At 45.0% G+C, this 13,903-nt stretch overlaps 1 protein-coding gene across 3 annotated transcripts in view; it reads right to left on the reverse strand.

Moving 5' to 3' along the window:
* Positions 1 to 13,903, reverse strand: part of MAST3 (microtubule associated serine/threonine kinase 3) — a 229,955-nt gene that overhangs the window by 75,054 nt on the left and 140,998 nt on the right. For all 3 annotated transcript variants that reach the window (XM_077476340.1, XM_077476342.1, XM_077476341.1), the window contains one exon: positions 6,520 to 6,729. In XM_077476340.1, coding sequence (XP_077332466.1) covers positions 6,520 to 6,729 — 210 coding nt within the window. The remainder of the gene's footprint in view (positions 1 to 6,519; positions 6,730 to 13,903) is intronic.

Raw genomic sequence — 13,903 nt, forward strand, 5'->3', positions numbered from 1 at the left:
CCCCAGATATACCTGAAGGTTGGCTAACAATACCCGCCGTGATGGGTGAAGGCTGGAATTGGTCTGATATCAGCAATTCCTGCGGCGGGGACAGGTAAGGGAAGTCATCCTATATATTTTAAATATATGAATGGATTTCTTCATTGCGAGTAGTTGTATGTCTTACCTGGTTTCCACCACTAGAGGGAGTAAGAGCAGCCTGATGCATACTTACATGCCTTTCAATACAAACACGCCCAGTGAAAGCCTGGTTCTCCAGCTACTCACGTCTCCCTTACAGTTCCTGCCACAGTTAAAAGGTAAAAAGGGGTCCCATGCAGGTCAGGGGTCCCATGTTGCTCCCTTTGGGTTCTCCCCCCCCCCCCCCCCCGGATTCCGCGGTCCTCGTGCACGCGCGCGGGCGGGCGCGCTCCCGGCCTAATGGAGGAGGGGGGGGGGGTGTGGTTGCGAGCCGTGCACGTTAGTGTGCACGGCGCTGTAGCGCAGGCGCCAAGCGGCAGTTTTAAAAAGCCCAGAGCGTCAGGGGACTGTAACTGGAGACACAGGAGCTGTGGGCTGTAAGCATCCGTGGGGATTGGATCCAGGCAAACCTTAAGACACCTACTCAGCATCAGGTTGTGCAGTTTAAGCATATATTGATTTATTGTGAGACTTTAAGCGCAACAGTGATTGCATTTGTACTAGTACCTCTGCTTTGTAGCTTAGTACTATGTCTCCTCGTAAGAGGGTTTCAGGGGCAGGTAATAAAAGCACTGGCAAGTCACCGCCTAGGTCCAGGGGTTCCAAAAGTGCCTGTAAATTACCATCCCCCTCTGCAAGACTGGAGCCTGCCTCTCAAAACGAGTCAGTGCCCCTTTCAGGCTTTGCAGCCTCTCCCAATGTCGCAGCCCCGGTCTATGTCACTGAGGACTCCCTTAGGGCTACATTGGAGGGTTTTGAAGGGAGGATCATGAATTTTATTTCTGCTTCCCTAAAAGATACCAGGAAAAGGGGTAGATCCCCCTCCCTCTGCTGAAATCCCTCTCTCGGACAGTTGTTCTGAAAATGAGGAGAGATCCCTATCTTTGGATAGGGATCATGAGCAGTCGGATGAGTCAGAGGAGTTAGTTCCCTCCTCCCAGGCACTCAGAAAACAGGTGCAGTATTATACTGAATTGGTGCGTACCACGTTCAGAATGCCGGCTGCTGAAGTCGCTACATCCTCTGTCTCTTCCCTGGGAGTCAGGAAAGCCCCACAGACTGCTTGTTCCTTCCCAATTCATCCTTTAATGGGTGAATTGATGTATGAGGATTGGGGACATCCCGATAAACTGTTTACTCCTCCCAAGAGGTTTTCTATGCATTATCCTGTGGAGGAAAGTTTCGCCAAGAAATGGTGGGTCCCATCTGTCGATGCGGCTGTTTCTTGTGTGAATAAAAACCTAACTTGTCCTTTGGATAATGCGCAGGTATTTAAGGATCCAGTTGACAAAAGGCTGGAAACCTTATTAAAAGCCTCCTTTTCCATGGCTGGCGCTGTGGTGCAGCCTACAGTCGCAGCCGTGGGGTTGTGTCAGTTCCTCAAGGAACAGGTTAAACAAATGTTTGGACTCCTTCCCAGTGAGGAAGTAGAGAAATATGCAGAGATGCCTCACATCTTGTGTTTCATAATTGATGCGATTTTGGATTCTGTCCAACAAGCATCACGTTTATCCCTCATGTTGGTACACATGCGTAGGGCTCTATGGCTAAAGAATTGGGCTGCTGAGATGTCATGCAAAAAGCATTTGACTGGGTTCCCGTTTAAAGGGGAGCGTTTGTTTGGGGAAGAATTAGATAAATTCGTCCAAAATATTTCGGGAGGTAAGTCTACTCTCCTTCCAGTCAAAAAGAGCAAACGTCCTTCATTCAGGCGTACTCTCTCTCCCGAAGCATCAAGCTCTAAACAGTGGCGACGGCCTTCCCAGCCCTCCTCTGCTAGAAAGCCTCAGGGCCGAGCCCAGGGACAGAAAAAGACTTGGGGGCGAAAGCCTGCCAAGCAGACCCCCAAGACCTCCTTGTGAAGGGGCGCCCCCACTCGGCAGAGTGGGGGGGAGGCTCCTGCAGTTTGCAGGCGCCTGGCGGGAAGAGATTTAGGACAAATGGGTGATCTCTTCAGTATCTCTGGGCTACAGGCTAGAGTTTCAGAAGATTCCACCTTCTCGTTTTCTAAGGTCAAGGATCCCCAAGGATCCAGTAAAGCAGAAACCGCTATTCCTGGCCTTAGATCAGTTACTATCCCAGGGTGTGATAGTAGAAGTGAGCCCGAAAGATCAGGGTTCAGGTTTTTATTCAAATCTCTTCACCGTTCCAAAACCAAACGGAAGTGTCAGACCTATCTTGGATCTGAGAGACTTAAACCGGTTTTTACACATCCAGACCTTCCGGATGCAGTCAATACGCACTGTGGTCTCCTCCCTGCAAGGGGGAGAATTCATGGCATCAATAGATATCAAAGATGCATATCTCCATGTGCCAATATTTCCCGCACACCAGAAGTTTCTAAGGTTCGCGGTAGAGCGGCGCCATTTTCAATTTGTGGCCCTACCGTTCGGGCTAGCTACGGCCCCTCGAGTCTTCACGAAGATTCTGGACCCTCTCTTAGCAATCTTAAGAGTTCAGGGCATAGCCGTCATGGCTTACCTAGACGACTTGCTTCTCGTAGAGAGAACTGCAGCGTGCCTAAGTCGCAGCGTCACCAGGACGCTAGAACATCTAGAGCGCCTAGGTTGGATTATAAACCTAGAAAAGTCGTCCTTGCAACCGACCACCAGGTTGGATTACCTGGGTTTGATTATCGACACCGCTCAGGGCAGGGTGTTTCTTCCAAGGCCAAAGGCCTTGGCCATTGGAGATCTGGTGCGCCTGATTCTGGGCAGAAGATCTTCCTCCATTCGGTTATGTATGAGACTATTGGGAAAGATGGTCGCCTCATTCGAGGCCGTCCCATTCGCCCAGTTCCACTCAAGGCCTCTGCAAAGATGCATCCTTGCGGTTTGGAACAGGAAGCCCCAATCCCTGGATCTTCCTATGCGTTTATCCCCCGGGACACGCAAAAGTCTTGTCTGGTGGTTACAAACCAGGAATTTGCTGAAAGGCAAAACTTTTCTTCCCCTCTCATGGAAGATTGTCACAACGGATGCCAGCCTGACAGGCTGGGGAGCCGTATTGGAGGGAACGTGCTCGCAGGGAAAATGGTCTGCGACCGAAGGTCTGCTGCCCATAAATATCTTGGAGATTCGGGCAGTTTATATGGCACTCATAGAGTGGTCTTACAGACTGCGAGGTTTCCCGGTTCGGATTCAGTCCGACAATGCCACCGCAGTGGCTTACATCAATCACCAGGGCGGTACCAGAAGTCTGGTGGCCCAAAAGGAGGTGAATCGCATACTTGTCTGGGCAGAAGAGCATGTTCCGTGTCTTTCTGCAGTCTTCATCCCAGGAGTGGAGAATTGGCAGGCGGATTTTCTCAGCCGCCAGCAGTTGTGCCCAGGAGAATGGGCTCTGCACCCCGATGTGTTTCAGAACATATGTCACAAGTGGGGCACTCCAGACGTGGATCTGTTTGCGTCCAGATTCAACAGGAAATTGGACAAGTTTGTGTCATGGACAAGAGATGCGCTTGCCCAGGGGTCAGATGCTCTGACGGTTCCCTGGGATCAGTACAATCTGATCTATGCCTTCCCCCCGAGCCCGCTGCTATCGCGGTTCCTGGGAAGGGTCAAGAGGGAGTCGAAGTCGGTCCTTTTAGTGGCCTCAGCTTGGCCCAGGCGACCATGGTTTGCAGAAATCATGAAGTTGGCAGTGGGCAGGCCATGGACCCTCCCTCTCCGGCCAGATCTGCTCTCACAGGGTCCAATCTACCATCCTGCTTTACGCAGTCTGAATTTGACGGTCTGGCTGCTGAGACCCACATTCTGAGAGACCGTGGCCTTTCGGGGCCAGTCCTTTCCACTCTGGTCAATGCCAGAAAGCCGGCCTCCAGGCGTATCTATTACAAGATCTGGAGGACATATGTTTCCTGGTGTGAACTCAGGAGATGGCATCCTAGAAAGTATGTCATTAGCAGAATCTTGGCCTTTCTCCAGTCAGGCCTAGAAATGAATTTGGCCATAAGCACCATCAAGGTGCAGATTTCGGCCCTGTCGGTATTTTTTCAAAGACCTCTTGCATCACACTCCCTAGTACGGGCTTTTATCCAGGGGGCTATGCGGATAAAACCGCCAGTTAAACCTCCGGTATGCCCATGGGATCTGAATTTGGTTCTCTCGGCCTTAGAGGCCCAACCATTTGAACCTTTGCATCTGGCTTCTTTAGCTCTCTTGACTAAAAAGCTGGTCTTCTTAGTAGCCATATCCACGGCTAGAAGAGTATCAGAATTGGCAGCTCTTTCCTGTAAAGAGCCCTATTTAATTATCCATAAGGACCGGGTGGTTATGCGTCCCAACGGGTCCTTTCTACCTAAGGTGGTTTCGGGTTTCCATCTGAATCAGGATATAATCCTACCATCCTTTTTTCCAAATCCTCAGTCCATAGAGGAAGAGTCTTTACACACTTTAGATGTGGTTAGAGCAATCAGTCTTTATCTTCAGGCAACTGCTCAGATAAGAAAAACTGACTGTTTATTTATTCTGCCAGAAGGCCCTAGAAGGGGTCAGGCAGCGTCAAAGTCCACTCTCTCAAGGTGGATCAGACAGGTTATTTCTCAGGCCTATAGCTTAAAGGGGAAGATTCCTCCTTTTCAGGTGAAAGCGCACTCTACTAGGGCTGTCAGTGCTTCTTGGGCAGTGCATCACCAGGCCTCCCTGGCTCAGATCTGTAAGGCTGCGACTTGGTCATCAGTCCACACATTCACCAGATTCTATCAGGTGGATGTCAGAGGGCAAGAGGATATCGCCTTTGGGCGCAGTGTACTGCAGACTGCAGTTTAGGTCCTCAGGTCCCTGGCGGTCTATATTTATGATCTGTGTCTCCCTCCCCTCAACCTGAGCATTGCTATGGGACATCCCACTATGTAATGAAGCTCCTGTGTCCCGTGATGTATGATCAAGAAAATGGGATTTTTATATACAGCTTACCTGTAAAATCCTTTTCTTGAGAGTACATCACGGGACACAGGGCTCCCGCCCCTCTTGGGTTTTACGTGGTTTCTTATTGCTTTGCTACAAAACTGAGGTGCCTCCCAGATGGGAGGGGTTATATAGGGGAGGAATTCTCTTTAATTAGGGTCAACCAGTGTCCAATCACCAGAGGTGCCTATATAACCCACTATGTAATGAAGCTCCTGTTTCCCGTGATGTACTCTCAAGAAAAGGATTTTACAGGTAAGCTGTATATAAAAATCCCATTTTTGTCGTTTTCCACATGTGAACCTACTGCTGTGAGTGAAGCACCAAAAACCAAGAAAGGTGTTGCTGTTAGAATATCAAGGAACCTGTGTTATCGCTGTTGAGAACCTCTTGATTGTTTGATGTGATAAGAAGATTCTCCATAGAGGAACCAGTGAAATAATTATAACTATTGGTGACGATGGGCCTGTTAACCCTCAGTGTTCTGGTGAGTTCATTACCATAAGGGGCGTCACCGGCTGTAAAGTTTCTACACACTGATGGTTCTATCTTGGAGATGGACTTTCTTTTCTGTTTTTCCAGCGTGTGAATGTTTCAACTGAAAACTCATTCTCATATGTTTGGGACTTTCATGAACATTTCTGTGGTTCCTGTTTGAATTACGGAACTGTCACCCTCTTTAGTATATTATTTTGTTTGTGATATTTAGCGCTGTCAATATGGTATATATGGGATAATAGGTTAATAGATGATATATACTATATAATGTTATGTTTGATTTAAAGCGATTGTGATTTTTTAAAAACATATTATACTTCCCTTCTCTGTGCAGTTGGTTTTGTACAGAGCAGCCCAGATCCTCCTCTTCTCAGGTCCCTCTCTCCTATCAAGTGCCCCCTCAGCCAACAGCTTTCTATGGGGGCAACCGAGCCAAGTCAGAGCTAAATGTATCCATTCAGACACAGGAGTTCCGACCGGGCCTCGCCCCTTTCCCCCTGATCGGCTGGCTGACTGACAGCCACGGGAGCCAATGGCGCCGCTGCTGTTTCACCTAATCAGGAGTGATCTGGACGGCCGAGGTACTCGTGGACATCGCTGGACAGAGATGCGACTCAGGTAAGTAATTAGGGGATGCTGGGGAGGCTGCTACACACAGGTATTTTTTTTATCCAAATGCATTAAGGTAAAAAACCTTCTGCCTTTACAACGCCTTTAATTTCATAATGAATTTGATTACCTGTACTCAAATAGAAGTTTATATGCAAATTAACCAAGTATCATCCTGTATCTCTGTACTTGCCTATCACCGATATGTAGCCCCAATTACACAGTAGGAGAAAGAGTGTAGACTGAAGTTCAGCCTTTGCACAAACATATTGGACTACAGATATGCTTTAACTTTACTGCATCTAAGATTGTATTAAAAACTCACATCTTGTAGCATCTTCTCCAGCTTTTCTTGGAGCTCCACAAAATATCTGGAAGTAACCAGTGCCCCCTTTGATTTGTCCAGGCAGTCGCGAACCAGCTCAATGATTTGATGATGAATGAAACCTAAGACACCATCAGCCAAAGGTAAAGTGCGACTTGGGCATAAGTTTGTGATGACATCCTGAAGTCTCTCTTCCATCTGTGCTGTTGCCTAAAACAAGGTAAACAAGCTATTATACCAAGCAGAAGGATAAGGAACTGCATAGTTTCCAACATTTATTAAAAAAAACTATTGAGAAAACAAATACTTTCAAAGCACTTGGCAACACAGCATGCACACTTTGTGTTGTGGGTTCATTCATTTTGATTAGCACTCCAACGCTTGGTTGCATACTACTCTGATGCGTCGCAGTATACTGCACTGGACAGAAATGGTGCAGGTGCTTTTTTGACCCGTTGGTGCCTTGGCAGTTAATTCAAATGAGTGTGCTGCCTTAATACACTGCGTTAGCGAACAGCGCTGGGCTGGAAAAGTGGAATAAGGCCCTAAAGTCCTTGCGATACATTAATACTGTGAGTATTTACATATTCATGCATTATAATGTTCAAACAGGTGAGCAAAGAACATTGGTTTGCTGTTAAAACAATGAATGTGCAGCCATTTGGTACAGGAATTCTCACACGGCTATTTTGGGTTCACTAAAAGATAGAGAAATGCTCTACTAGCACATAAGAAAAATAAGGGCATGTACCCCAAAAATTTGTGACCATTAAAACCAAGATAAGTGAATAATGCTTCATATTGATAAGATTAGCGTATAATATGGTGCAATCTGGGTCTAGGCTTGTATCTCTGGCCTCATATACCAGATTATATTACCTTTCACTGTGACGAAGATGAGCAGTCATAATTTGTTTAAAGGTCCAACAGGTTGATTTAAGATTTTCTTCATCATTTGCTGCCCTTTGTTTTAAAAGTCTTCCTTACAAAGGATAGACAAGTGTACTGTATTTGAGATCTTTATATTTGAGATCTTTATGCAGTATGTACAATGGTTTTGCACCACTGATTACCCGTGGCGGCCCATTAGGATCGATGCCCCTCCCCCTAATCTACATCATGCGGGGTGCCCGACGCATGTATTCCAAATGGGTGTTTTTTGTGTTTTTAAAAGCATGCGATTAGAGCCAGAGGTTCTAATAGGCTTCAAAAAAAAGGGTGGGCTTGGGCCACAGAGCACTGTGCCCTGAGCCCAGCCAGTTCTATCAATATTAAATATTTGCCATTGTCACACTGATTCTTCTCCTGGCCAATCAGGTAGTGAGTCCTGAGACTTGTTTCCCAATTGGCTGAAAGGAGAAGCAATCATATTGGCCTAGGAGGAGAGAGGAAACGCACGTCCACCGTGATGCCAAGAAGATGCAGTTGCCACTGACCTCATCTCTGTCCTGTCCCCCAGCAGCACCCATCCAGAGCTCAGTTCTATCTGCCTGTGCCTTCCCCCACCATGCTACTAGTTGTCCCTGCTTCCCATTCCCGTTGATCAGTGACGGAAACTGCTGAAGGCCCGGGGTAGCTGCAGAGAACAGACAGAATGCATCCAAAACCGTGCGACACGATCAGCGCAAGGTGAGTGCTGGGGAAAGATGGGTGGTGGGGGTTTATAAAGTCTATATTGGGGGGGGGGTAACTGATGCCATGCCAGAGTGAAGTGTAGAGAGAGTACTGCTGAGGGCCATGGCATTAAAGTAGTGTGTTGCTAGTAGGTTTACCAGGTAAAAAAAATAAAAAGAATGCTTGAAAAAAATAAAAAATTATGTAAATTAGGAATTCTTTCAGAAATAGAAGTGTTAAGCTTTTTTTATTTTAAATTTTTTTTTTTACACTCAATTTGTTAATTGATAAAAAAATAAAATAAAAGTATAATGAACAAAGGAGAAATGCAAATATTTGGTGTGATCACTCTGGTTTTCAAAACCGCATCAATTCTTCTAGGTACACTTACAGTTTTTGAAGGAACCTGGCAAGTAGGTTGTTCCAAAAATCTTGGAGCACTAACCACAGATCTTCTGTGGATGCAGTATTCCTCAAATCCTTCCGTCTGTTCATGTAATGCCGGACAGATTTGATGTGGAGATCATGGCTCTGTGGGGCACCAAACCATCTCCAGGACTCCTTGTTCTTTACGCTGAAGATGATGCTTAAAGACTTTGGCTGTATGTGTGGGGTCATTGTCCAGTTGCAGAAAAGATTTGGGGCCAATCATACAGCTCCATGATGGTATTGCATGAAGGATAAGTATCTGCCTGTATTTCACAGCATTCAGGAGACCATTGATCCCGACCGAATAAGCAACTTCATTTGTAAAAATACGCTGTCCCAAACTTGCAAGGAACCTTCACCATGCCTCACTGTTGCCTGCAGATGCTCATTATTTTACTGCTCTTGAGGATTCGGTGAACAACCTCCTGCTACAGACACATTTTCAAAGATTTCAAGATTTCAAATTTTGACTCCTCAGTCCAGAGCACCTGCAACCATTTTTCTTCACCCCAGTTTCTATGTTTTCATGCGTAGATGAATCACTTAACCTTGTTCCCACTTTAGGAGATATGGCTTTTTGGCCACAATTCTTCAATGAAGACCGTGTCTGGCCAGATTTCTCCAGATAGTAGATGGCTGTACTAGGGTCCCACCAGTTTCAGCCAGTTCTGTGCTGATGGCACCACTGGACATCTTCCTATGTCGAAGGGAAGCATGAGGTGTCTTTCAAATGCTGCATTATGTTTCCTTGTCCGATCACTGTGTCTACAGCTCTCAACGTTGCCCGTTTCTTTGCATTTCTTCAAAAGCGCTTGAACAGCACATCTTGAAATCTCAGTCTAGTTTGAAATCTTTGCCAGTGAGAGACCTTGCTGATGCAGTAGAACTACCTTGTATACCCAGTTTTGCCATGGTGTACGAACTGATATGAAACAGTCTTCCACAACCTCACCTTAGTAGCAGAATTTGGCTTTTCCTCACCCAATTTTACACTCCCCACACAGTTGTTTCTGTATTAGTATTGACTGTTTCAACCTACATATGAAATTGATGGTAATCAGCACCTGCATGGTATAATTGGTTAATCATACAACTTTAATCCTACAAAATCCCTGGCTTTGTACAAGTGCTGGTTTGAAGCCAAAAGGGTACTCACACCAAATATTGATTTGATTTAGATTTTTGTTCTGTTGGTTCACTTTGCGAATTGTAAAGTGGCAAAAATAAAACAATTAAAATATATATTTTTCAAAGCATTCCTACTTTACAGCATTTCTTCACACCTGCCTAAAACTTTTGCACAGTACTGTATAGAACATTTTTTGTCCCCGGGTTTTGATACTTATTTTATGAAAAATGAAAGTATAACATTCTATAGTTTAATTCTAATTTCACTTTGCCATTGTGTGTCTTCCTGGTGCTTCCCCAGTAACATCCCACCTCCAGCATATGGATTGATCTTTACCCAGTAAGATTTCACCTCCAGCACATTACTTGATTGTTTTATTTCACTGAACCTCAAAATCAGCGGAGCTCAGTTCAGCGCAAGCCTCTACTTCTTCTCATTGTTATCTATTGTGTTGTCCAGTATTCTTTTCTGCACATGCCTCTGGACTCCTCTATTAAACATACTCCACATTGCCCTGCACATTTCTCCTGCCCTATAGAGGACATATTTCCGATCTGTAATACCCTTCAAACTTTTCTACAGCACGTTCTGTCCCCTCCCCCCCCCCCTCCCCCAACATGACCCTCTGCTCTACTCTCCCGACATACTGCCCACTCACTTCTTTAGCATGGTTTGTTATATCCCTAAACCTTTTCGGTCATGGAATGGCTGCACTTTTTAGCATATACACACACCAACAAAATATTCTCAATTAACCCTCCGCACATTATTCTGTACCCTTATATACTTCTACAAAACCTTTCCAAATAAACAAGGATTCTTGGTTTTCCAATATAAAATGACATGTTCAAGCTGCCCAACTGCATTAACGTGATCTCTGACGCAGGGATCCTGCATTATAGTAACATTAAATAAGAGAGAAAAAGTTATAACCTAAGGCTAAAGATTTTAAGTCCATTTAGTAGAATTTTTATAGACCTCCTTTTATTATGATGCTCTGCTAGAGACTTACTGAGCACTAGCTGCTCTATGTTATGAATTCTATGTAGAGCTTAAGGGTTATTAAGCTCTCCAAGTAAACTGCAATGTATAATTTTTACTGCTTCCCTCCATACTTATGTTATATTAGGGGACTGCCAACTGCAAAAGCTGGCATGAATTCAATGACTTACAAGTATACAGTGCTATGTAGGATAGGATTTTTTTTTGCACTCAATAGAATTCTTTAGCAAGACATTCAGTGAAGGACACATTTAAATGCCCAGGGGCTTAATAATATTAAATATATTTTATAATATATATATATATATATATATATATATATAATGAATCACAATAATTTAAAATGCATGCACCAGGAAGAAATACTGTTCCTGCAGTGAATTTCACAATCACTGCTTTATACTGTAAAGTAAGCTTTAAAACAATCTCTCACGTGGCCATACCCCGTTTGTACAGCTCAGTTATAGCCAAAGCAAAAAAAAAAAAAAAAAACCCCAACACACTTTACATTAGATGATCAGGGAGATTTCCATAAGAAATCCCTAATGAATACCAAAAATAAGTGCTGTCCCTTTAAGTGCTTACAAACTAATCAAACATAATAGAATTCATTCTTATGTATCCCGTATTAGGATATTAGAGTGCTGCAGTCCTTGACATACTTTAGAGACATGGAGCACAGGTGTTTGATGAATATACCCAAGTAAAGACCAAGCTGAGACCTTCCCTCTTTCCAGCAAAAGGTTCAATCACACAACAGCCAATGCAGCCATACCCTGCAGAACTTTGTGAAGATGGAGAAGGAAGCCCAAGTTTTAACCTTAAAGTGGAAGTAAACCCATGGATTTAAACATTTAAAAAAAAAGGAATGCCGGGAATGCTAACTGCACATTGGCTGTGCTCTCAGCCAAACTATCAAACCATCCAATGGCTGGTGTCATAATGAATCACATGTGCAGCACCATAGCAGTTGAAGATTAAACAGAGGCAAAGATGGCAGCTTCCTTGGCTGAAAACGATAGGGGAGTTTACTTCCACTTTAAAAACTCAGGACACAAAGCTCAATAAGTGCTCATTGCCCGGGTAAAACGGACAAGGAAATGGGGGATCCAAATACTCAATACTTTAAAGCGTCAGGATAGCGCAAGATAGAGAAAAGAAGGTTCCACTAATAACCATAGGAACCTTACAGGTTGAAACCAGGATGAAGAACAAAGAATCACAATTCTAAAAGAAGTAGCATTCAAGTAATGGGACAGACCCAAGCTGGACCTTAGGCAAAAAGAAAAAAGTCACAGGGCACCAGAAACACGTCCTCACAAAATAAAATAAAAATTTTCTAAGCCCTCCTAAATCAATGTAAAAGCAGTGTTAATTTATATGTCAAAATTTCGATTTTGTTTTAGGTATAGTCTTTCAACTAAAATGCCATTTTAGTTTAAGTGATATTTTAGTGATCCGAAATGTTTTAGTTGCATTTTAGTCAACTAAAATCTAATGGGTTTAACCACATACTGGGCCATTGTATGACGGCCATGGGGGCCCGCAGTGTGGCGATCGGGGATGAGGCATGTCCCTTGGACACAGCCCATCCCCGATCAGGGTAAAGAGCCAATGAAATTACCACATGTCCGTCTGTGTTCAATCACAGCCGGTCACGTGTTAGGCTTGCGATTCCCGCTCGTGCCCCCGCCCCCCCCCCCCCGAGGGTGTGGCATGTCCCTCGGACACAGCCCATCCCAGATCAACGTAAAGAGCCAATAAAAAAGGGTCTTTACCATGTGACCGGCTGTGCCTAATCACTGCCAGTCACAAATGTCAACAGTTTCCAAGTTCTCCTCAGTGTGTTCAGGAGATCTGGGGGGGGGGGGGGGGGGGGTACAGTACAGTGCCCGATCTCCCCCCAAATAAAGACAACATGTGGCCTGCCCATCAGAGCACCCAAGCACCTGTCACCAGCCCATCAGAGTACCTAAGTACCTGTCACCAGCCCATGTCTCATAGAATATACGTTGGGGCGTTTTCTTTTCAAAGGTCATTTTGTGGGAGATATGGGACTCCTGGGACCAGCGAGTGACCCTGTACATACAGCGCTGCACTCTACTCCCTCCTCCCTAGGGAACACACCCATTGGGCTCCAGGCGCTAATCCAATGTCGATCTCCTGCTGGTTTTCCAGCATGCTCCACAAGACCAGCTTCTGTCATATGAGGACCTGTACAAAACGGCCGAAAGTCAGTCAGTAATGGCTGAACTGACTGTTTTTGGTCTGTGTATCTAGCAATAATATGTGCCCAATAAAGACGTCGCATTCTTTTTTCTTCCCTTCACACTTTTCCAAAAAAGCAGTAGCCCAGATTTCTTTTTTGTCCAATTGCACTGTGAAGCCTATAATGCACATAACACTATTCCAAATTTAGTTGTTGCAGATAAAATTGCCAGATAAGGTATTTTTTAATGGACATTAACCACTTCCCGCCCAGCCTATAGCAGAATTATGGCCGGGACGTGGTTCAGGTATCCCAACCGGGCGTGATATCTGACACACACCGCATCACTGATATTGGTAAAGAGCCTCTGACGGAGGCTCTTTATCACATAATCAGGAAGAGCAGTTTATCGGCTTTTCCTCACTCATGTCTGACAGACGCGAGTAGAGGAGAGCTGATCGGCAGCTCTCCTGACAGGGTGGGTCTGTGCCGATTGTTTATTGGTGGAGCGCCCCCCCCGGATGCCCACCCAGGACCACCATGGATGCCCACAAAGGAACCCAGGCAGGTATGCCGCCCTGGACCACCAGGGATATGCCAATCAGTGCCCATTAATACTGCCTGCCAGTGCAGCCCAGGAGTGCCGCCTATCAATGCCCATCAGTGTCAATGAAGGAGAAAACTTATTTTTTTTACAAAATTTTATAGCAGAAAAAACAAAAAAAAAACAAAAAAAAACAAATATACATATATATATTTTTTTTTTCTTCAAAATTGGTGCAGTGTGGCATGACCGCGCAATTGTCATTTAAAAAGTGACAGCTCTGAAATCTGAACACTGGCTTGGGCAGGAAAGGGGGGGGGGTGTAAGTGTCTAGTATTGAAGTTGTTGAAGTCTCAGTAGAGTTTTGAAATGTTCCATTTAATCCTTTAGCAGAAACATTTGGTCCCGTTTGAATTTGTTCTGCCATTGCCAAGCAGTCTGGTCAGACAGTGCACCC

Source organism: Lithobates pipiens, unplaced genomic scaffold, assembly GCF_037356315.1.
Source record: "Lithobates pipiens isolate NorthernLeopardFrog02 unplaced genomic scaffold, aLitPip1_a1.2 Scaffold_13, whole genome shotgun sequence".
Lineage (NCBI taxonomy): Eukaryota > Metazoa > Chordata > Amphibia > Anura > Ranidae > Lithobates > Lithobates pipiens.